Raw genomic sequence first — 25,082 nt, forward strand, 5'->3', positions numbered from 1 at the left:
TCTTAAAGTTCACACTATAAGTGACAAATTTTCACGGGACGGAGGAAGTACATGCGATTACTACTTTCATGTGCGTGCATAGACATCTGGTGCTACAATATTCTAGCATATATTATATCAGAGAGCATATAATAAATATTTAACTTTGTACTTACACGAATTCTCTTTTTACAGAGCTAAAAGATAAAAACAAAACAGCAACTACTAGTAATATATTTCAATCCAAATATTTAGTTATCATCATTCAGTCAAGAATTACAATGGTTTATTTCAAGGAATAATTTCCAATTTATTACTCCCTCCGTCCCGGCTAAGATGAGAAAGTTTCCAAAAAAGGAAATGTGTTATCTTAGTTAGGACAAACTAAAAAGGAAAACCTGTCATCTTAAGCGGGACGGGGGAGTACAAAATCTCAAAGTCCACGCATAGTACACCCAATTCACTTTCTCAAGTGACTCAAAACTACCTCTGCCCTCAATCCATAACCCCTTGGGTAGCTTGCAGATGAATTTACGTTCACGATAATCACACACAAATGATTCGCCAGTCCAATTCTCGATAACAACAAAGCCGGTCCTCCATCGAGGCATTATCTCTATCACAGGAATTTCCACTTTCATCACAAAATTCCAACATAATTTGCTTCCGTCACATCTCGTCTCATAAATATGAACCAATTCATCGTCGAAATGAAAGCGCCGAAATGAGTGCTCATCTTCTGCAAAAATAGGACTCCTAACATAAGCCCGTTTTGAAACCCCATCAGGAAGACCATTATCCAACTTAATAGTACTTAACACTTCCTTCTTCGTATCAAAAGATATTATCTTTGACTCAGTAAAATACACATGCCAGTACGCAAAGTGGCCATTCTCGCACACCGATTTTATGGGATCAATCCTGAATGTTCCAAAATCTTCATCGACAGGCAACTCCCTCCAAGAATTCGTGTTTCTTGAATACAAATGGGCATGGATATCAAGGTGTGTATGGCACCACGACAACTGCACCACTTTTAAATCATCTTCGCTGTAACCAATTGCAACTGAGCGCCAAGGTACGGTACACGAGATGTTGGAAGTGATTATTGGGAGAAGCTTAAGTTGGCCTAGAAAAGGGTTGCATACGGCGATGGGCACACTAAAGATGCATGGATAGCATGGTAATTGGACCCCTATGTGCGAAATACGTTTTGCGCAGTAGATGCTGATTAGACCCTTAACTGGCCCATATACCGAAACTCGATCATCACCTCTATACGGTAATGTTAACCTTAATCCCTTCAAGTGGCCGGTATCATACGACATTAATGACTTTGCATTGTGTTGGACTCGAATTTCACCATTGGATAAAATTACTTCCAGACATACCGTGTCATCTGATTTGTTATTGTTGCGGCAGTGCAGATTTCGGAAATATGAAGAATCGATGACGCCACCCCAAAATTTGCAAACATCTCTAAATCTGGAGAGGGATTGGACAGGTAGATGCAAGAGAATCTCCGTCAACGCATCATTGTTCATGGCTTATGGCTTTGTGTTTGATGGTTATGGCACCGTTTTTCGAGAAGAGAATGGAACAATTGATGGAGTTTGAGATACTTATATACAAAGAGTTTGTTTAGCCCTAATTACATAAATCATTATGAATTATATTTTTTCCATTTAGACGATAGTGTTTAACAAGTATAAAATCATAAGGATTGATACTACTAAGATTTACTTCACCGTAATTACCAAGTCATTACCATATTTCAAAGTTCGCATATATATATATATATATATATAATTTTTAAAAATTGTCTAATTGAATGATTATAAATAACACTTTATTTTCATAAAAAGATGGGAATAATTTATACTTTTCCTAATTTCAAGATTCTTACCAAAAAGATGTACACTATTTTTGTTTTAGAATATATAGGGTTACGCATGTCAATCTAGCCCAAAATCCACGGGTCGATCAGAATTATCCGGTAAAATTATAGGGTTAGAGAGAAAATCGCAACCCACATTCAGAAGCGGGCTACACAGGCTAACTCGTTCAGGTCGGCGGGTTATGCGGGCTGGCCTGGGCGGGTTGCGGGTTAGCCCAGGGGTTGAGCATTTAATATAAAAATATAATTAAAATTTTAGATTATATACTTTTATGAAGTATATTTGGTAATATCAATATTAAATACAACATTGATACGAAGAATATATGATAATTATGTCTTCACTCTCAAATTGAAAGTTAGGGTTATATGAAATACATGATTTTCATTTAATTGTAGTCAGATTCATTCATGTGTGCTATTAATTAAACGATATATTTATCTATTTTGTTTCAATTTTGAATTGCTATTATTTTCTTTTACTTAATCACTTTGATAGTGTTTTACTATTTGCGACAATCTGTTTTTTTAATAATTTAGAATTAGAATATTGGATTGGATAGAAAACATAACATACTCCCACCGTTTTTTAAAAATAGCAACTATTTTCATTTTTGACTCGTTCTTTAAAAATAAAAACTTTAGAATTTTTCTATTTATGGACATGGACCCCACAATCCACTAACTCTATTTTCACTATTTTTTCTCTTCCTCTCTCTTACTTCACTCATTTTTCTTTACCTCTCTTTTACTTTACCAAATCTCCTTACTTACTTTACCAATTGATAACCCCACCCCAAAATTTGCAAACAGCTCTGAGCCTAAGAAGAGATTGGATAGGCAGATGCAAGAGAATCTCCGTCAACACATCATTGTTCATGGCTTATGACTATGTGTTTGGTGAGAAGAGTTTGAAATACTTATATACAAAGAGTTTGTTTAGACCTAATTACATAAATCATTATAAATCATAAGTATATAAGCGTAAGGATTGATACTAAGATTTATTTCACCGTACCATTGTATACATAACAATTGGTTTAAGATTTACAATGATTTTTTCTACAAAGATGGAAATATTTCAAAGTTCACATATATAAAAAATTTAAAAATCTGCTAACTGAATAATTATAAATAACACTTTATTTTCATAGAAAGATGGAAATAATTTATACTTTTCCTAATTTCAAGATTCTTACCAAAAAGATGTACGTACACTATTTTTCATTTAGAATATATACGGTAAAATATGCATATTGTCATATAACTACATCCTTGAATATTATATCTCGGTAAATTTCCGAAAATTGAAAATAATGCAACTTTCCATCTTTCTTATTTCTTGTTGCCGATTAGAAAATATTCATACACTAATTTCGGTAAAATTCAGAAAATAGAAAAATAACTTTCCATCATACTTATTTTCTAGTTCCGATTTAAAAATACTTACATAAGAATATGCACTTTAGGTTGGACACAAAGATTAATGCACAATTGGTAAATTAAGAAAGAGATAGAGAGAAAAGTGTTAAAGTATTAGTAATGAAAAATGAGTCTCGCCTTATTAGAGAGAAGAGAATTCCAAAATTAGAAAGTGCATATTTTTGCATGACGGACTAAAAAAGAAAAGAGTGTATATTCTTATGTAACGGAGGGAACATTCATACTAACTAATTCAATCAGGCCCAATTAAATTCTGTAATTAATTTCACAAATTAATTAATCAAAAGCTTTTAAAATTTTGTATAATTAATTATTCCGATAATTAATTTAAAAGTCCAAAAAAAATAAAGATTTCAGCCCATTTATTTAATTAAAATGCGCACAAAGCTAATATAATTAATCTGGCCCAAGTCTCTTAATTTTATTCATCCGAAACATATTCGTATCTATTGGCCCAAGTCTTATTTCCTTTACCCAATAATTTGGCCCAACAGAAACCCTCACCTCTCTCGCTCATTCTACGTCCCCAAATCGACGCCACGTGTCACGCCCTCCAGTTCAATTGAAAAGGGAATTATAAAGGTAGGAAATATTAATATGAGTCTGGTGCCAAAAACTACAATTGATTTTGTACATACAATATTCTAGCATATTATAAATATATCAGAATTACCACAATCAAAAACAAGTTAATCCCTCTTTGTACCTACACGAATTCTCTTTTTTACATAGCTAAAAAAACAAGCTAGCAACTAATCTATTTCTGGAAGTTCACACATACATAAAAATAAAAACAAAAACATGAATAATACTATGTCATTGTATACTTTTTCCTAATTTCAAGATCTTACGAAAAATAGATATTTTATTTTATCTTTATTATTATTTCCTCACTCCATTATCATAAAGATGTATTTTTCATTTAGAATATATAGGGTAAAGTATGCATATTGTCATGTATAACTATTTATATCCTTGAATATCTCGGTAAAATTCCGAAAATTCAAAAATAAAGCAACTTTCCATCATCCTTATTTCCTGGTCCGGAATAGAAAATATTCATACTAACTAATCTCGGTAAAATTCAGAAAATAGAAAATATTAATACTAACTAATTTACGTATTTAATTTAGTTTCTATTATTTTACTAAAAAACAATTATTTTTTATTATGTCGTTATATTTTTTATTATGTCTCAGACTCTCACTTATGGTATGACGAGAAAGTATATATTATTAGAGAAACGAAAGCGCCGAAATAAGTGCTCATCCTCTGCAAAAATCGCACTAACAGCACAATCCGGTTCTAAAACATTACCGGGAAAACCAATTATATACAACTTGATTGTATTAAACACTTCATTCTTCATATCCAAGCTTAGTATCTTTGTCACATTATTATGTGCAGAATACACATGCCAGTGTGCAAAGTGGCAATTCTCGTACCTTGATTTTATGGGATCAATCGATAGAAATTTGGATCATCATCGAAAGCCAACTCCCTCCAAGAATCCGTGATTCTTGAGTACACATGGGCATGGATACGGCAGTGCTCATCGCACCAGGACAATTGCACCACTTTGAAATCTTCGTCGTAACCAATTGCGACCGAGCGCATGGATACTCTACACGAGAAGTTGGAAGAAGTGGTTGTGATTAGTGGGAGAAGCTTGAGTTGGCCTAGAAAAGGGTTGCATACTTGCATATGGCGATGGGAACCCCGAGCTGGCTTGGAAAAGGGTCTCTCATTGTCACAAAATATCGTTTTGCGTAGTCGATGCTGATTAGACCCTTAACCGGCCCGTATAACCAAACTCGATCATCATCGCTATGCGGTAAGGTTAACCCTAACCCCTTCAAGCGGGCGGTATCATACGAGTTTAATGACTTCTTATTGTGCTGGACTCGAATTCCACCATTGGATAAAATTACTTCTAGACATACCGTGTCATCTGATTTGTTACTGTTGAGAGTATGCAATTTTTGGAAAAACAAAGAATCGATAAAATCACCCCAAAATTTGAAGACAGCTCTGAGCCTCAAAACAGATTGGATAGGCAGATGCAACAGAACCTTCGTCAACACATCGTTGTTCATGGCTAAGTGGTTAGTGAAATAATAGATTTTTTCGAGAAGAGAATATAACAATCGATTGATATAAATAGAGGTTCTGTAGCCATCGATATCTCGTAAAATCCTGAAATAATAGATTTTATTTAGTGTTGATTAGATTTTTTTTTTTTCTAGTCTCAGGATTTGGACGAATTTGGGTGTTTAATTTTATTTAAACACGAATTATAAATTTTATTTTCTCACTTTCACCTCCGATCCTAGCCCCCACGAAATTGATGTTAAACCAAGTATTTGAATTAAATGCGATGTATGTCAATGTGATCAAATAATTCATATATTCTTCGCCGTAGATTTAAATTATTTAATTATATTCAATAGAAGTTGTCACTTACAGTATAATACCTCTGTCCACGAATAAGAGTCTCATTTCTTTCCGATACAAATTTGAAGAAATATTAAGAAAAATTGGTGAAAGAAAGTTAATGATATATGGATATCACTTGTATATAGTTTTAAAATATATGAATGAAATGAGTTAGTGGAACGTGAGGCTTCTTTATGACTTATAACTATGAATTAAGACTCCTATTCGCGGATGGACTAAAATGGAAAAATGAGACTTTTATTCGCGGACGGAGGGAGTATAAGCTACATACATTTCGTTTTAGTTTAATATCAAAATATATTTGTTAAATTTATTAATTCTTTAAATTCAAAATGATTAATATTTTTCAAACTAATCAATTTTAAATAAATGAATAGTGCTATAAAAAATTGATTTTTAGTACATTGTCAACTAATATCCTACATGTCCCCAGATTTTGTGGGCTTTACAACCCCCGGCCCGTTTCCTTGTTGCGTTAACTTTAAATGAGAGATGGGTGAAAATTAAAATAGTGGAATTTGGGTCCAATAGTAGTAGTCTTAGGGTTGTTCGGTGAGTAAGATTAATTGTATCCCAAATTAAATACTTTATTTGTCCATTAAAAATGAAATGTTTTCTTTTTTTGGTTGTCCCATTAAAAATGAAACGTTTCCTAAAATGGAAACAACTTTATCTCTACTTCTTCATATCTACTTTACTCTCTCTTCATTAACTCACAAAATAACACTACATAAAATCTCGTGTCGATTCCCAAATATTTCATTTTAAGTGGATAGAGGGGAGTATGTAGCTATTGTGTTTTGTTCGTGAGATTCAATCTCATAATTCAATGCTAGATGGATAATCATGAAATAATTAGTCATAGCTAACCCCTTTATAAGACGCTTGTGGATATCTTGAAATGGAAAAATAAATTATTATTTGGTGGATGTATTGAAATGGAAAAATAAAATATTATTTTATGAAATAATAATTTGTACACAAAGAAATTGTCAGGCATGGGGCCGTAGTGATTTTTGGTTTCGTTTCTGTAAGAGGTAAAATCCATAGTTATTTAAATAGTACTACTAGTAAAATATAAGTTGGTCATAAACTTTCAAGTTCGATCGCTGTCACGGGTTAGTTCGAAACACAAAAGTTTAATGGGATAGTGATCCCTAAAACTGTCCGCTTTGTTTAAAATTTGGTATCTCCCACCAACTTTGAAATTGGTCTATAATATCACAAACGTTGCACTTTGTTTGATATTTTCTACGGCTTGCCTATCACTATAATTGACTAACTTATGAGGATTTTTTTATCATATTTTTGACACAATTAAATCAATGTAGTTTTTAATATGACTTTTTATCCTATATGTTATAAACTTAAAAAGTGGTTTAAAATATCATAAAACGCACGGTTGCCCACATAAAATAAGATTTTGATGAAAATATATTATTTGAGTTAGTTTGAAAAAATTAAACAAAACGCAAAGTTTGTGATATTATAAACCAATTTCAAAGTTAATGTGAAATACTAAATTTTAGGCAAAGTTTATGGTTTTAGGGACCAATATTCCAAGTTTGATTAAGGTTATTTTAAGAATTGTTATCCCGAAAATTTTCAACCTAAAAGCCCAGTAAAATAGTTTTTTCACATATAAACTGGTTAGGATTAATATATTATTTGTATTTTGTGAATAATCATTAATTTATTGTTAAACAAAACGGTTAGTTAGAAACCATGAAAATTAGACACGTGGAATAACTAATCAAAAAGTACGATTATATACATGGAAATTCAATTAAAAAGAGATTAACTCATCTACTTAAATACGCAACAAAATCAGGAGTAATTACTTAATTAGAATTAAAGGCTTAAAGCGTAAGCACAACTCCCTTATTCATATCTGTTATGGGAGAAATTAACTAGAATTCAGTTAGACATGGTAATTATTAGATACATATATATGGAAAATTAAACAAAATTAACTACCATCACAACAAAATCAAGAATACAGCTATGTCACTGAATTCTAGTAGGTTTAGGATAATAGTAGATATCTCTCTATATAAACTAATCAAACTAAACAAAAAAGAGTTTGAGATTTCAGAATCATCAATCAATTTTCTCAATTTCCGATCATGGTTGATTACGTGCTTCTGGAGGTGATCAACCACGGTTCCTTCGGCGTCGTGTACAAAGCCCGCGACAAGGCGACCGGCGAGATAGTGGCGATCAAGGAGGAGCTTCGCGGCCTCAGCGACTCGACCAAAATTGGAATCCAAATCCTTGACTCCCTCGAGACCCACCCGAACATCGTCGAGTTCAAGAAGGTTGTGCTGGACGGGAGCGACATCTACGTCGTGATGGAGCACGTCGAATCCGACCTTGTAAAGCTAAGGGAGGAATTGGGAAAACCCTTCCCGCCAAAATTGGTCAAAACCCTAATTTTCGAGATACTGAAGGGCGTGGCGTTCCTCCACGAGAACGAGGTGATGCATAGGGATCTCAAGCCGGCCAACGTACTCTATGGGGGAGAGGGGAGGGTCAAGATCTGCGATTTTGGGCTCTCAGCCCGGGTTGGGTCCTTGTGGGGCCGGGGAGTGGGGACCAGGATTTACAAGGCCCCTGAGAGTCTTGTGGAGTGGGAAGGGTGTACGGGTAAGGTCGATATCTGGTCAGTGGGGTGCATGATGGCGGAGTTTGTGTTGGATGCGCCACTCTTTCAGGGGCGGTCAGATGATCATCAACTTGAGTGCATACGGGTGGGGCTCTGGGGCCTGACCAACGTGATAGGTGCGGTGATGTCAGATACGAGGCTCGGGGAATCGGGATTGGATCTGCTTAAGAGGCTTCTCGCGTACTACCCGTGGGATAGGATATCAGCTAGAGAGGCTCTCAATCATCCTTGGATCACTAAGGAATGAAGCAATTATTTGTTTTGTATTTGGGATTGCTTACTAAAATAATGTGAATTTATCGTTGTCTAGCTATGTACTCCTATTACCTACTGGTTCATTCGTATGTAAGGCTAGCAATTTTCGACACGACACGATAATCCGACAAGAATCCGCACGAAATTATTGGATTGGGGTCAAGTCTTATTGGGTCTATGTCCTTATCGGGTTGACCCATTAAGAACCTGATAATGTTAGGTTGGGTTTGGGTCGGATACGGGTAACCCGTTAAGAAATAATATTATTATTATATTTGTTATTATTTTAAAAAATATACATTACTTTAATTTTTTATTTCTTGTAAATTAGGTTTAAATAGTATAAAACTAATTTTAATTGTGTAAGTTAGCTTAAAAATTAAGATTTAAACGTTTAATATTAGGTTCGAGTCGTTATCGTATCGTGTCAACCCATATTATATCGTGTCGATAACGGGTTCGTGTTGGGTGCGAGTCGTGTTCGGATTTGAAGGTAGCAGGTCGGGTTCGTGTTTGGATTGACGGTTTCCTTAACAGGTCGGGCTCGGGTTAGGCCTTATTGGGTTGGGTCGTTATCAGGTTGACCCGATAACGACCCAATCCGCACTATTTGTCAGCCCTCTCTTCGTATGTACGTTATCAATAATGAATTATCTAATTATTATTTTGTGTGGGTAGCCTTCAAGTTTTCTTTTATCTTATATATAATGTATCTTCTAGGTTCAACAGTTATTAACAAAAGAGTTCGTGATAATATCATGGCTAATGTCATGAACTTATCTACTTCACTTGGCTAAATTAAATTTAATGGCGAGCAATAGAACTATTAGTCATGGGCTAAGGCGATATTGATAATGCAAATAAACAAAAAAAAAATGGACTATCGGCCCTCAACGAGCTTGTATACAATTCTCGACTCTATATGTACCTCTCACTTATATATAATAAAGTAAATTATAATTATAAATCTTACAAATATCATTTGTGTTGAGCAATTGGATTTCAAAATTTTGGGTTTTTGTAATGGACTTTCAGATTTTTAATTTATGCAATTTTGGATTTTTTGTATCGGATCAGATTTCGTAGTTCGGATTTCTTGACAATTTGTATCGGATCAAATTCATGTATGGTCAATTTTAAATTTTCAAATCGGATGAGGCAAACAAGCATTCGATTTGAATTCTGAACGATGACCACTAACGTTTACCAGTATATATGTGAAATCAAACATTCCCAAGATTCACCAGTATATATGTGAAATCAAACATTCCCAAGATTCACTAGTTGGCCAGAATAGACCAACAATTTTATAGGACTAGTGTTAACATCTGTGCTATGCACAGGATAAAAGATTTTTAAATAATTATTCTTTATTAGCTTAAAATAAAGAATATAGATTAAATAAATATAAAAATATATTTAACAAATTAAAATAAGTATTTGTAATATTATAAACATATTAAAGATATTTGTACTTTTCTAAACTCACTCTCAATGAAACATTTTATATTTTAGTAGATGATTGTATATTATTTTAATATTTGATATGAGTGTAGCAATATTAAATATTCCTTATAGATTTAATAAATGGGATGATTTATTGTTCTACATGATTAAAATACAAAAATATTTAGTGGGTTGAAAGATCCTCTGTTTTTGGCATTAGAAACATATACTATGATACATGTATAAAAGGTAAAAAAATAAAATACAAATATTAAAACTATGTTTGTAAATATTTATAGTTTTCTAGACTTAATCTGTTAAATTTTTAAAAAATGATATCAATATATAATCTTAAGCAAATTGTTCTAAATTAATGGTTATTATAATGCAGAGATAATTAAAAGAAGCTTAGCATTAAAAAAATTATAGATAAAAAAAATCTAAGTAATATTATGCATAATTAAAATACAAAAATGGGTAAAAAAAAGTAATTAATGGAGTGCAGCAACTAATGATTTTGGGAATAGAAACATATATAATGATATAGGAGTATATGGGAAAGGTAAATTAATTTTGGTAGCATATTAAAACTTTGCTTGCAATTATTTATGATTAAGGTTCACATGTATTGGGAAAAAAATATGTGGAATATTAGCGGCAAATATTTAAATTCTTGGAGTAATAGGATATAACAGTCTTTTATATAGCAGCCGTTTTATTTGGGGAAGAAAAAGCTGTTTTTGGAAAATAGAAAGAGTTAAATTCTATATGTAACAATATGATAAAACTGCCTTTTTGGCATGTAAACAATATGCTGAAAATGATGAACTAAATTTTAACCATTTTACACTAAAAGTCCAATCTAAAGCCCAAATATTATACTCATAAATATTATACCAAACCATAATACTTTTCAAACCCTAGGCCTACACCAACCAGATCGGCGCCGCTTCTGCCTCACCGACGTTCCTTCCACCCGCCGTTTCACCGCTCTGCCTCGTCAGTTGTTCCAGCTCTACTTCACGACCGCTTGCCTCACGCCGTCGCCGTCCACCGGCAGTTCTTTCGGCCCGCCGTCTGTCTACTGTTGTCCTCTACTTCTCTTTTCCTCCTTCCTCTCATTTTCTTCTTCTCTCCTTCATCTCACATCTCTCCATCGGTTTTACGCCACCGGCGTTGTTGTCGCCCTGCCGCCACTGCATTCGGCGGTTGCACTCGCCGCCGTCACCCTCTTTTCCTTCACGCCGACGTCGCCCCCGGTGAGATATCTTTCTCTCAAGTTTTCAAATTTTCTAAAATAAACTCAATGTTTTGGTGTTGGATTTTGGTGGGTCTGCACTGCCCAGCCGGCTAGCCGCCGCCGTCGGAGCTATCGCCTGATTCAAAGAGCTCTGCCAATCAAAAATAAAAAAAATCAGTCCACAAAAATGCACATTCCCTCTTTGGTTAATGGTGGGTTCATATAAGTGTTTTAATCTTTTCTGAGAAGTCACTATTGCTTAATAGGAGTTGCCTTTTTTTTCTATCCAATGGTTGTCATTTCTCAAAATAACCAAAAGGGTAAACAAAATAGCTTTATATTTTCTCTCCGAAAAGGATAAAATTGTCTTTTCACCAAACTGTCATTTTAGATTGGTAAGAAGTAAGATAAGATTATGCAATATACTAAACCAGATAGCACGAGCCCAATAGAGTTTGTCTAACACGATATAATTCTCTCATTATTCAATTTTCAATTTTAAATATTATTCCGAATTGACCTCGAAAATCTTCAAATAGCAAAATGACACATTTAATGATATATGGGCTATTGAAATCAAATATCGCTGCTATTAAAAACTAGTAAATCATTCGCATATCAGGAATAAGATTTATCTGATTACTTTGTTTAATTTATGCGTAGCTTCCAAGTTGTAATTATGCTAAGCCTCCACGGCCATCTTCTACTATAAATTGCAATCGATTTCGCTTCAAAACATATCACATTTTCTTCGACTCTATCAACATTTTCTACATACACTTTCGTCATGGCTGCCGCTCTCCTCGTCGGACCACCGGAGATCCATCAACAACCACCTAAATTCACCTCCGCCCCCGCCCCCGCCCCAACCACCACGGGCGATGCATTCATCGACCTAATGGTCGAAGATTTTAACGAAACGGCAACGTCAGCATCCCCGTTGAGAGGCCTGACGGAAAATGACTCTCCGACACTTCTATCGTCGGGAAATCCATGTTTGGCTTTCTTCTTCCACGTCGTTTCCAGACACGCCGCCGGAGTCCGTCGCCGATCGCCTCAAGCTCGCGTGGGATCATGATCCGCTCAAGGCGCTCAAACTCGTCTGCAATCTCCGCGGAGTCAGAGGCACCGGCAAAAATGACAGAGAGGGCTTCTACACCGCCGCGCTGTGGCTGCACCAGCACCACCCCAAAACCCTAGCCAGCAACGTGGCCTCCTTCGCGGAGTTCGGATACTACAAGGATTTGCTCGAGATCCTCTTCCGTATCCTCGAAGGAGCCGAGGCGCGAGAATTGGCCAAACAGATTGGAATTTTTTGGCAAATTTACATGCTTAACGGCACGGGGAAGAGAAGAAGAAATGATAACAGAAGAGATGAGAAGAGAGGAGGAGAAGAAAGGAAGAAAGGTGGTATTTAAAGCAATGGCGGAGTTTCGCGGAGGGAAGAATTCGACGCCGGAAGAGAGACGGATTGAGAGAGCGAGGAGAGTGGTGGAGAGATTAATCACGACGCCGATTTCCGGTTCCTGCACGATTGCATTTCAGATCTCTTCGCGCAGCGGCTGAGATCGGATATGGAGATGTTGAAATTGGGGCAATTGGACAGAATCAGCCTCGCCGCGAAATGGTGCCCCTCTCTCGATTCTTCGTTCGACAGAATCACGCTGCTGTGTGAGACCATAGCGAAGAAGGTGTTTCCGGTGGCGGAGTTTCCAGAGTATGAAGGCGTGGAGGAGGCGCATTACGCGTATCGGGTGAGGGATCGGCTGAGGAAGGAGGTGCTCGTGCCGCTGCGGAAGGCGCTGCAGCTGCCGGAGGTTTACATCGGCGCTAACGATTGGGGATCTCTGCCTTACAACAGAGTCGCTTCCGTCGCGATGAAAACATACAAGACTCAATTCTACAACCATGACGAAGAAAGGTTTAAAGAGTATCTCGAGAAAGTTAGGTCCGGTGAAGCCACTATAGCAGCCGGCGCATTGCTTCCGCACGAGATAATCGAATCGTTGAATGATGAAGACGACGGCGAAGTGGCGGAGCTGCAGTGGAGGAGAATGGTGGATGATATGTCTGAAATTGGGAAATTGAGCAATTGCCTTGCAATCAGTGATGTTTCAGGGAGTATGTATGGGATTCCGATGCAGGTATCGGTGGCGCTAGGGATTTTATTATCGGAATTGAGCGAGGAGCCATGGAAGGGGAAGCTCATCACTTTCAGCCAAAATCCAGAGCTTCAAAATGTGGAAGGGGAGAGCTTGAAATCGAAGACAGAGTTTGTTGAACGTATGGAATGGGGAATGAACACTGATTTCCAGAAGGTGTTTGATATGATACTTGAAGTGGCGGTGAAAGGGAAGCTGAAGGCAGAGGAGATGATAAAGAGGCTGTTTGTGTTTAGTGATATGGAATTCGATCAGGCGTCTGCGAATCCATGGGAGACGGATTATGAGGCGATAGTGAGGAAGTTCAAGGAGAAGGGATATGGAGAGTGCGTGCCGGAGATTGTGTTTTGGAATCTGAGGGATTCGATGGCGACGCCTGTGTCGTCTAACCAGAAAGGGGTGGCGCTAGTGAGCGGATACTCGAAGAATTTGATGAAAGTATTTGTAGAAGAGGGAAGAATAATAGATCCAGTGGAGGTGATGGATGCTGCAATTGCTGGAGAAAAATATCAGAAACTGGTTGTCTTGGATTGAGATGTTTTCAAACGTTCAAATTTTTTAACTTCAGAATTTTGCAATAGCAAGCTTATTGGAATTGCCAGTATGATATGGTTATTACCTTGCACCATACTATCAAAACCCAATGTTTACATAGTATTACACAAAAATGAAAATCAACAAAGAAAATACCACAAGGTAACACATTATGGAGTTATCAACTCACCAAGAACAAAACAACATTACACATCAATATATGACTCATGTAGCATTATAGATTACAACTAGGAACGTGGACATGCTATGGATACACAACCATACATATTTAAAAGCTCAAAATATGGGTTAAAACAAGTATAGCATAGCTTGAGGAAAAGCTTGAAAGCTTTAGACTCAAATTGGAAAATTTGGGAAAATCTCATAGAGATCCTCTGTTCACAACAACAGAAGAGTTAGAAGGTGTTCCTTATATCATCATAAAGAAACTGATGTCTACTTTCATTTAAATAAAAGTTCATTCAAACATTCCAAGTGACTTGGAAGATATGACCTATTTTCCACAACCTCCAATTCACTTGGAATTTCCCAACATATCCTAGTTTACTAAGAAAATTACTGGGATTTCTAACAAGGAAAAGAGTTCTTCATACATGTCTCAGCCATTCATCATATATAGCTACAAAATTGAAACATCTCAAATTAAATCTCAATTCCCCCTTTTCCATAAACTTTTTTTTCTTTCCCTTTCTCAACACATAGTCAAAGTGCTCACTCTTTTCCAGCAATTAAAAAAATTCAAGCTCAATTCAACCTAGGATCACATAAACACCAACAATTCAAGAAATAAATCACACACAGACACACAATAGAGGTATGATCCGAACCTGGGAGTTATCTCCAAAGTGGAAATTCCTCAAAATTTTAAACTCAAAAGTGTGCTCAAGATGTAGACCCACCATTTTTGTATAGGCTTGAGATTGAAGTCCACATTGATGGAGCACATATCATAGACTGAGGTTATATGAGTGTGTGTATATCGTTAGTTAGATTGAGGGAGAAATATAAGCATTTTTCTATTTCTCCTTGTTGGGCTAGAAGTAGGGCCTATTCTTATTTTTTAAAATGCTATAGCCCACTATAACCATAACTTGTTTAGCCCAACTCCATGTTATCTACTAAATTGAATTTTCTTTTTAAATATCTTAGATTTAATAATTGAGAAAAACTGAAACATTCTGATTTTTTAAATGGTTTCCAAATTGTTGGTTAGCAGTATAACCAAATTTCATGATTTAAATAATGACTTCATCCGCTCCCTCATAGTTGAGTCATTTTTTTATTTCAGAAAGTTCCTTTATAGTGTCATTTTCATATGGAGTAACTTTTTAATTTTTCTTACTTTACTCTCTCAACTTTATTCACTTTTTACTTTTATTCTTCTTTCTACCTTTTTCTCTTTCTTACTTTTTTATCTATTTATTTTGAAAAGTTTTGCCTCAAGGGAACATAGCGAAAAAAATTTCAATCATAAATAAGCAGGCAAAGAAAACAATAAAACAAAAGAGCACAATAATGTCAATGATGAAGAGTAATTCAAAACTTTAAAATATTGATTAAAATATCTTCATATATTGCAAGTAGAGAAAACATGCGAAATATCTTCAATCTTCAAAATCCTCCTTGAACCAAGGATGATTGAGAGCGTCTCGGGCTGATATCCTATCCGACGGATCGAACGCCAAAAGCTTCTCGAGCAGATCCAATCCCGATTCACTGAGCCTCGTCGTGCCTAATAACTTGGCAGACATAGACATGTATGTCCGTACTAGGTTGGTCTGGCCGCAGACCAACCTACGTATGCACTCAAGCTGATGATAATCCGACCGCCCGCGAAAAAGTGGTTTATCCAACACAAACTCCGACATCATGCATCCCACGGACCACACATCCACCCCACTCGTATATGTGTCCGAATCATCAAGAATCTCGGGAGCCATGTAAAACATCGTCCCAAGTCCCAACCCCACCGCCCCACAGGGACTCAAGCCGGGCCGCGAGGCCAAAATGGCAAAATCGCAGATCTTGGCCCTATTCTTTCCCCCGAATAGGATATGAGATCCCTATGCACGAAGCACTGGTCGTGCAGAAAAGCGACGCCGTTTAGTATTTCAAAAATTAGGGTTTTGATCAGTTTTGGCGGGAAAGGGTTTTGCAATTTCTCCCTCACTTTCTTGAGGTCCAATTCTACGTACTCCATCACGAGGATGAGGCCGCCGCGGTCGGCCAAGATTTTATTGAGCCCGACGATGTTTTTGTGGTGCGGGAGGGACTCGAAGACGTCCATCTCCATCAAGGCCGAGTCGCTGAGGAGGCCGTGAGCGGCCTTGATTGCGACCGTCTCGTTGGTTGCCTCGTCGCGGGCTTTGTACACCACACCGAAGGATCCTTTGTTGATCACCTCGAGAATTTCGTAGCCGGAAACCCTAAACTCCGGCATGATATCCGATTTCTAGTAGAGCTACAAATTTGTGTTACAATTTGTGGTTTAATGGAGTTTGATGATGTTGTGACAACTTCTATGTCGCCGCAATTTAGTTTTTATAAATTTATTTATATAGTTTCGGTATCAACAATACCATAACAATACATAGCTTTTGAGTAAAGCAATTCCTTATTTCGATGCGCGTTTAATTAGTTTTTTTAAATCTCTTTTAAGGGAATTTCCATGTATATTTAAGGGAATTTTTAATGTGTATAGTTTGAATCTAATACTACTATGGAGTCCAAATATTCAATAAGCACGCAAAGAGAATAATAATAAAATGAAGCAAAAGTCCATGATAGCATGAGATGTGGCTTTTTCAAAAAATTTATTTAATTAAAATTGGATTTATTTATTTAGTTAGAAAGACTTAATTACGTGTAACACTGCCCCCATCGCCAACTCCTTAAAAAGTTTGGGCGTTTCGGCAAAAGGTAGCTGATAAATGATAATAAGACGATGTGCTTCATAAAGGCACAATTGACCACACTATAAGATAAATTATAATCTAAGTAAAAAAGTTGTAGTACTATTGTAGTGGAGAGTGGTCATTTGCTAATTTATCATTTAATTGTTTATGAATTTTTTATGTGTGATTTCGTTTTTAATTTTTTAATATTATAAGATAATAGCAACTATCAAATTTAGGGTTTAGAAATACAATGTCAATACAGTGTATGAAATACATCAACACACATGACAATATCAATACAATTTTATATTGACATTGTACAAGCATTTTATTGACATACTATGTGTGGTGTATTGATATAAAGCTGTTAACGAAATTTTTGAAATTTTTGAAAAGTTTTTCAAATTTTGATATTGGAACATATGCAAGCGAGATCTCGTTAGAATCCTTATGATATTATCTTTAATTTGATATATGTGGTGTGAAAAAATAATTTAAATCGAGAAAGTTATATATGTTTTAAAGTTATAAGATAATTTTTTAAAAAGTTAGTTACAACTTATCTGTTGTAAATTGAAGTTAATCTAGGTCTTTAATTTAAATATATAATAACTATTATTTTATTATAATTAGTAATTAAGTATTCAGTTTGGAAGATGATTGTTTGCTGCGCGACTCTATGAGCGCCAGCTGAGCGCCTCTTTCTTCATCAATATTTTTTTATTTTTTTAATTCATTTTACATTATTAAATTATATTCTATATCTCCCCAATTCACTCTCCATCGTTTTTACGCCCTTCAAATTGAGGTTCCACTAATATTTATCCGAACTCAAATCCATAATATTTTTCTCCAATCTCAAACACCACAACACATCTCAAATTCTACAATGTTTTTTCTCCAAAATCTCAAATTCCGCAGCACATCTCTGTTTGTAAATTACTCCATTACTTCTCCGAAAATTTCAAAAGTCCCAAATTTTCAAAGAAATAGAAAACCCACAATAGAGAAATCAGAAGACAACAAAGAAATGAAAAAAATTAATCAGACGTAGTATGAAATATGAGAAATTACAGACTACTGAATCTGAGAAATTACAGAGACTATGAAATCTGAAATTTTTTTTATGAAAAATCCAAGTGAAATAATGAATCTGGATTTGGGGGTGATAGTTTTCAAAATTGGAGTCAAAATTTAAGAAATAGTCCGACAAAGCATAGGCATCCCAGATAAGGGTGAATGACAATTGATCATTGAGAGAAAATTAGAATTAGCGATCAAAAGCAGGCGTAGAATTGAGAAAAAGAATGTAGCATGAAAAATAGAAAGAAAAAAGGAAAGAGAATAGACAAAATTGTGGAATTAAAAAAATAAAAATAAAAAACAATTTGATGAGGAAAGAGGCGCTCGTTAAGAGTCGCGCAGCAGAACATTCCTACAGTTAGGAATATAAGAGCATCCGCAACGCGGGCTCGATTTTGGCTCGGTCTCGTCTCGACGAGACGAGCCAGCATCGAGTCAGCGTTGCGAGGCTCGTCTCGTCGTCTCGACGAGACGAGACATCTCGTCGCGCGACGCGACACGGCGAGGCCGGCCTCGAGCTGGCGAGACGACGCGCGCGCCCACGTGACGCGCGCTGGAGCGTTGCGTGACGCCCACTCGCCGGCCCGCGAGTGGGCGTCGTATTTATGACGTAATAAATTATTTTTTTTTATAAATTCGAAAAAATTGAATTTAATTAAAAAAAAAATTCAAACGGTCAAATGACAGTTGGGGACCAAACGGTCGAATTTTTCAATTTTTTTTTTTTTTTTTTTAATTCTTCTATAAATATACTCCACACTCCATTCACCATTTTACACACAAACACAACTTTCATTCCTCATTTCTCTTCCATTTTACACACAAACACTACTCTCAAATTGTTGAAAAAATGTCCGGCGATGGAAACTCCAGCGGCGGCGGCTCCGGCAGGCGGCGCTCCGTCGGGTTCGACTTGAACTCGTTCGACGATTGGGCGAGCATGTACAACTGTTTGGGTACTCCCGGTTCGTCGCCGGGCACCCAAGGCTCGACCACCCCGCCGGCTTACCAAACACCACATTTTGATGTGGATGCATACTATCGTCCCTCCCCCCCCAGAGGTACGGGCAATCGTCGGGATTATCCCAAATTCCGGAGAATTTTTTGGCGCCTGATCGCAATTTGCCCGACTGGCCAATCGGTGGAGGCTCCGGCTCCGGCTCCGGCAGGATCAACCTCAGTCTCGGCGTCAATGCCGAGGAGGAAGAGGAGGCAGCGGCTGCAGAGGTTGGTGGAGACGGCAGTCGGCATGCATACAGCCAAGCCGAGACGTTGGCTTTGTACGACGCTTGGATCAGCGTCTCGTACGATCCTGTCGTCGGGAATCAACAAACCCACAAGTGCTTTTGGGAAAAAGTCACCGACCTTTACAACGCCCGAAGGTCGACGACTACCGTTCGCCACAACGTGAAGATGCTCCGCAGTCATTGGGACCGAACCGACAAAGATGTCAAAATAATTTGCGCGATATACAGGAGAGAAGAGGCGAATTATCAGAGCGGAGCCAGTGGAGCCGACATTCTGAGAGCGGCGTTGCGGGTCTTCAAAGACGACGTCGGCAAAGATTTCTAGCTTGTCGATGTTTGGTCGCAAGTCCACCACCTTGACAGGTGGGCTGGCGGTGTCGAGTCGGCCTCGGGCTCGAAACGCACGAAGCGCACGGCGCGTGGCCACTACTCGTCTAGTGATGGCGGCGAAGGAAACACCTTACGTGAGGGCACGCCAACCGATGATGCAGGGGGGTCTTCTTCCGGTGCACGACGTCGGCCGCAAGGGACTAAGGCGGCGAAGGCGGCTAGAGCCAGGGGGAGAGCGAGAGCGAGAGGGATGGGCCGCGGCGGACCAAGCCAGGCGGGCGAGGGCTCGGGCTCCGGCACGGGCACGGCCTCGCACACCCTAATGTCCATGTACCTAGTCGCCACAATGGCGGACCTCTCAAAAATGAATCCTGGCCAAGTTGCAGCCCATATGGCTGGAATTGAGTATATGAGAGCTCAACTTGGTATAGTTGTACCGCCGACTTCGGGGGATGATGATTCGCCAGCGGAGTAGTTTTTTTATTTTTTAGGATTTTAAATTATGTATTTTTTTCTATTTTTTAGGCTTTTTTTAAGTTGTAATATTTATTTTATTTTAATGAAGTGTGTTTTTATTAATTGAATTTGTTGGAATTAAAAATAAAAAATGAAATTGAATGAATAGTTAAGAGATGGTTAAGAGATGGAGGGTTGCAGGTGCTGTCTCTTAGTTAAGAGATGAGCTGAAAAGTACAGTGGGGCCCATGAATAGTTAAGAGATGAGACGGTTAAGAGACGGATAAGAGATAGCGTTGCGGATGGCCTAACATACTCCCTCCGTTCCATAAAAGTTGAGTCGTATTCCTTTTTAGTCCGTCCCAACAAAGTTGAGTCATTTCCTTTTTTAACTAAAGACAAAACATCTAATCACTCTTATTTTATTCCATCATTTACTTTACTCTCTCTTATCTTTCCTACTTTTTTCATCTCTCCTATTTATTTAATATAAATTCTTAATCTCCGTGCCCAAAAGTTTTGTCTCAACTTTTATGGGACTGAGGGAGTATTTATTAGTACCATTTATTAACAAAATGTATACTAGGAATGTTTCTTAAAAATCATGTGAAATCCAAAATATGAATCAGATTTATCTAATTATTTTGTTTTATCTATGCGTAGCTTCCAAGTACCAAGTTTTATTTTTTTACTCACTAAACTTAAAAAAGAATAAATTCTTCTTTATAAATGTTCTTTGTGTAGTTCAATGGGAAATTCTAACTTCAAATAAAATTAGATATACTCCCTCCATCCCGCTTAAAATGACACGTTTTGCTTATCAGTTTATCTCAACTAAGATGATACATTCCTTATTTTTGAAACTTTCTCTTTCCAATTAAAATATCCATCTTTCTTTATCTCTCTATTTTTATACTTACACTCACATTTTCTCTCTCAAATTAAATATTTTAACCAATAACTCCTATAATCTCGTGTCGGCTAAGAAATGTGTCATCTTAGCCGGGACAGAAGGAGTTATAATTAGTACTCGAAAACCAGTGGTTTACGAATTCGTGACCACATTCCCTTTTTAGTCTTTTAATCGTGATAGCAAATTAATCATCCTTATCTCTATATAAACCTTTCAAATAATTGAAGTGATATCATTAAGAAAAACAATCTAGGCATACCAAGATACTAAGTTTTTCCCGGAGAAATAGTAAAATGACATCGAACGGCCAAAATTATTGAGCACTACTACTTGAAGCCAATTTGCAAGTAATGTGTGAATCTACTTGAGCACTACTAATTAACAGAAAAGTGCATAAATAAAAAAAGCACATGAAGATTACTTTTTCAAACTCTCGAATTTACCAAAATTCATTATAAAACACTCTCGAATTCTCAAACTCTCCACTATTTTTTAAGGATTGGGACAAATAACATAAATTAATGAAACCAAAACTCTTCCTACACAAAATCAAAAAAAAATTGAGCAGCGGAGGTTACGGAGTGTGGAACTTACGGAGTCGCCGGCGCCATCGGATGTTGCGGTTGCCGTCGTCGTCATTGTCGGGGAAGAGCTCGCGTCGCCGCACTGTGCAGAAAAAACCGTATGATTCTATGTTAGGGTTAGAGCTCACGTCGTCGCCGCACTTAAGCAATTTGGGGATTTTGAATTTTAAAATATGATTTTAAAAATATAAAATTTAAATTCCATGTCATTGCACACATCAGCGTCCACAACATCATCCACGTCAGACACTTACACACGTCAGCACTCTACTTAGCCGGAATACCCGACTCGGAAAATTTGCACACGGGAGCAAAGTTTGCGATTTTTCGTGCAACTTTTAAAGTTCATGGGAAATACCAGCCTTTTGTGAAAGTTGATGATTTTAGAGACAGTTTACCCTATAATTAATTATCCAGTGAATATATACGTAATTAAGGTAAACCATTCTAGTAATAATTAATTCAGTGAATAAATTATTATAATATCGAAATTCCGATAATTAAGTTAAAAAATATTTATATTTGCCTTAGACTCCACGTATGTCCTCTACTATAAATTCCATACGATCTGTCTTCAAAATATATATTCTCATAAAATAAAATCCCACCGATTTCGATTTCGATTTCGATTTCTCAAAACCTCAGTCATGGCTGCCACTATCCTCGTCGGACCACCGGAGATCTATCACTATCACTATAAACAACCACGCAGACTCGCCGCCGGCACTACCACCAGCTCCGACCGCAGATCTATTAGAAAAACAACCACCCTCGCATCCCCGTTGAGAGGCCTGACGGAAAACAACTCTCCCACGCTTCTGTCGTCGGGAAACCCCTGTTTGGATTTCTTCTTCCACATCGTCCCCGACACGCCGCCGGAGACCGTCGCCAGCCGCCTGAAGTTCGCGTGGGATCAAGATCCGCTCAAGGCTCTGAAACTCGTCTGCAATCTCCGCGGAGTCAAAGGCACCGGCAAATCCGACAGAGAGAGTTTCTACACCTGCGCGCTGTGGCTGCACGAGCACCACCCAAAAACGCTAGCCGCCAACGCGGCCGCCTTCGCTGGCTTCGGCTATTGGAAGGATTTGCTCGAGATCCTCTTCCGTCTCCTTGAAGGAGCCGAGGCGCGGAAAAATGTCAGAGAAATTGGAAAGCTCTGGCAATTTCGTATGCGCAGGGGAACGGGGAGGAAAAGAAGAGGCCGGAGATTGTCCAAAGCAATGGCGGCGTTTCACGGCAGGATCAATTCGACGCCGGAAGAGAGGAGGATCGAGAGCGCGAGGAGAGTGGTGGAGAGATTCAATTACGATGCCGATTTCCGATTCCTGCACGATCGCATTTCCGATCTCTTCGCGCAGCAGTTGAGATCGGATATGAAGATGTTGAAATTGGGGAAATTAAACAGAATTAGCCTCGCCGCGAAGTGGTGCCCCTCTCTGTATTCTTCGTTTGACAGAATCACGCTGCTGTGTGAGACCATAGCGAAGAAGGTGTTTCCGGTGGCGGAGTTTCCAGAGTATGAAGGGGTTAAGGAGGAGTATTACGCGTATCGAGTGAGGGATCGGCTGAGGAAGGAGGTGCTCGTGCCGCTGCGGAAGGCATTGCAGCTGCCGGAGGTTTACATCGGCGCCAACGATTGGGGATCTCTGCCCTACAACAGAGTCGCTTCCGTGGCGATGAAAACACACAAGACTCAATTCTACAACCACGACGAAGAAAGGTTTAGCGAGTATCTGGAGAAGGTAAAGTCCGGCAAAGCCACGATTGCCGCTGGCGCATTGCTTCCTCACCAGATAATCGAATCGTTGAATGATGGAGACGGCGGCAAAGTGGCGGAGCTGCAGTGGAGGAGAATGGTGGATGATATGTCTAAAATTGGGAAATTGAGCAATTGCCTTGCAATCTGCGATGTTTCAGGGAGTATGTATGGGATTCCGATGAAGGTATCAGTGGCGCTAGGGATTTTGGTATCGGAATTGAGCGAGGAACCATGGAAGGGGAAGCTAATCACTTTCAGCGAAAATCCAAGGCTTCAAAAAGTGGGAGGGAAGAGTTTGAAATCGAAGGCTAAGTTTGTTAAAAGTATGGAATGGGGGATGAACACTGATTTCCAAAAGGTGTTTGATGTAATACTGAAAGTGGCGGTGAGAAGAAAGCTGAAGGCGGAGGAGATGATAAAGAGGCTGTTTGTGTTCAGTGATATGGAATTCGATGAGGCATCGTCGAATCCATGGGAGACGGATTATGAGGCGATAGTGAGGAAGTTCAAGGAGAAGGGATACGGAGAGTGCGTGCCTGAGATTGTGTTTTGGAATCTAAGGGATTCGAGGGCGACGCCGGTGCCTGCAAACCAGAAAGGGGTAGCGCTAGTGAGCGGATACTCGAAGAATTTGATGAAAATATTTCTAGAAGAGGGAGGAATAGAGGATCCGGTGGCGGTGATGGAAGCAGCGATTGCTGGGAAAAAATATCAGAGACTGGTTGTATTGGATGATGCTCCACCTCAGCCTATCGACGACAAGCCTAGCTGGAAAGACGTGTTGTTAAAGCCGTACAATCGCCCCAGCGAATGCGTCGACAAAGAGTTAAAGAGTTAAAGACTTCGTTGTGTACATAAAAATAGTGAGAAAGAGTGTAGGCGAAGATCATTCAATGATCATTCCATTTTAAGCTGAAATTGAATTCAGATTCACATAGGCAATTTAAAAATCACCTAAGTTGTTATTACATCATTACATGAACACTCTTTGATTTGGTATAAATGTTAATCTCTTGACTTCCTATGTCAATTTTCACTTAATAGAAACAAATCTAATGGGTAATCTCATCACTTAAGTGTGAGTGGCATTCTTCAAAGTTCACATTAAAAAACAAGAAAATGGAAATTACTTTAACTCAATATTAATGAATAACAAACTGGAGTACTATATTTTCCTAGAAAGATGGGGGAATAATTTCTAGTCATTACTAGTCAATAGCATTTTCAATCAATATCTCAAACAGTTCAGGAGACAATTAATCTAAAATAAATTAAATGAAACATCTATGCAGATTGACTCCTAATATGATCTGATAACTAAGAGAATCCGAGAAAAGACTTACTAGTTATGCTTGACTCAAGAAATAAAATACAATTAAATAAGAAAATAAATAAATAAAGTCTCTATAAAAAGTCCTTACAGGCATATAACCCTTTTATTTATTAGTAGGCATATAACCCTTTTATTTATTAGTATGTAATTGGTATATTCATCCACATTCCGTTTCAATTTAATTGACACTAACTTTTTTTTTTTTCATCTGTCCCTAATGAATTGACACTTTTACTATTTTCGGTAATAAACTATGCAATCTATAGTGTAACAATCTTGTGTTCTTGTTACTGTTATAGACTTATAGCCTTATAGGAATGGTTCCTAAAATCATGTGAAATTAATAAATTGCTGTCATTACGGACTGAATCGGTGTATTAT

General features: G+C 37.7%; 5 protein-coding genes and 2 pseudogenes across 5 annotated transcripts; 3 read left to right on the forward strand and 4 right to left on the reverse strand.

Annotated features, from left to right (window-relative positions):
• Window positions 1–380: 380 nt before the first annotated feature.
• Window positions 381–1,523, reverse strand: LOC125209297 (putative F-box protein At3g23950). Its single transcript, XM_089066387.1, has one exon. It carries the CDS (start codon window positions 1,521–1,523, stop codon window positions 381–383), a length of 1,143 nt encoding a protein of 380 aa, XP_088922513.1.
• Window positions 1,524–4,771: 3,248 nt separating this feature from the next.
• Window positions 4,772–5,415, reverse strand: LOC148930222 (putative F-box protein At2g16220). The gene is made up of 2 exons (XM_089066388.1): window positions 5,082–5,415; window positions 4,772–5,034 (listed from the first exon to the last, which is right to left on the reverse strand). The coding sequence occupies exons 1-2, from the start codon at window positions 5,413–5,415 to the stop codon at window positions 4,772–4,774; spliced, it is 597 nt and encodes a 198-aa protein (XP_088922514.1).
• A 2,487-nt stretch (window positions 5,416–7,902) lies between these two features.
• On the forward strand, window positions 7,903–8,688 carry LOC125209298 (cyclin-dependent kinase G-1 pseudogene; annotated as a pseudogene).
• Window positions 8,689–12,169: 3,481 nt separating this feature from the next.
• Window positions 12,170–14,112, forward strand: LOC125209049 (uncharacterized; annotated as a pseudogene).
• Window positions 14,113–15,703: 1,591 nt separating this feature from the next.
• LOC148930223 (cell division control protein 2 homolog A-like) lies at window positions 15,704–16,039 on the reverse strand. The gene has a single exon (XM_089066389.1). The coding sequence runs from the start codon at window positions 16,037–16,039 to the stop codon at window positions 15,704–15,706; it is 336 nt and encodes a 111-aa protein (XP_088922515.1).
• A 44-nt stretch (window positions 16,040–16,083) lies between these two features.
• LOC148930224 (cyclin-dependent kinase A-1-like) lies at window positions 16,084–16,539 on the reverse strand. Its single transcript, XM_089066390.1, has one exon. It carries the CDS (start codon window positions 16,537–16,539, stop codon window positions 16,084–16,086), a length of 456 nt encoding a protein of 151 aa, XP_088922516.1.
• Window positions 16,540–22,223: 5,684 nt separating this feature from the next.
• On the forward strand, window positions 22,224–24,330 carry LOC125216848 (uncharacterized). Its single transcript, XM_089067791.1, has one exon. The coding sequence runs from the start codon at window positions 22,257–22,259 to the stop codon at window positions 24,204–24,206; it is 1,950 nt and encodes a 649-aa protein (XP_088923917.1). The 5' UTR covers window positions 22,224–22,256; the 3' UTR covers window positions 24,207–24,330.
• The last annotated feature ends 752 nt before the right edge of the window (window positions 24,331–25,082 follow it).

This window comes from Salvia hispanica, chromosome 3 (genome assembly GCF_029641045.1).
Source record: "Salvia hispanica isolate PSC_SH4W2 chromosome 3, Shi_PSC_v1, whole genome shotgun sequence".
Classification (NCBI taxonomy): Eukaryota; Viridiplantae; Streptophyta; class Magnoliopsida; order Lamiales; family Lamiaceae; genus Salvia; species Salvia hispanica.

Excerpts from the sequence above, each read along its gene's own strand:
- LOC148930222 (XM_089066388.1), bottom strand. The coding sequence starts at position 5,415 with ATGAACAACGATGTGTTGACGAAGGTTCTGTTGCATCTGCCTATCCAA. Across the intron at positions 5,035-5,081 it reads CAGCATCGACTACGCAAAAC|CCCATCGCCATATGCAAGTA; the intron begins GATATTTTGTGA and ends CAGCTCGGGGTT.
- LOC125216848 (XM_089067791.1), top strand. The coding sequence starts at position 22,257 with ATGGCTGCCACTATCCTCGTCGGACCACCGGAGATCTATCACTATCAC.
- LOC125209297 (XM_089066387.1), bottom strand. The coding sequence starts at position 1,523 with ATGAACAATGATGCGTTGACGGAGATTCTCTTGCATCTACCTGTCCAA.
- LOC148930224 (XM_089066390.1), bottom strand. The coding sequence starts at position 16,539 with ATGCCGGAGTTTAGGGTTTCCGGCTACGAAATTCTCGAGGTGATCAAC.
- LOC148930223 (XM_089066389.1), bottom strand. The coding sequence starts at position 16,039 with ATGGCTCCCGAGATTCTTGATGATTCGGACACATATACGAGTGGGGTG.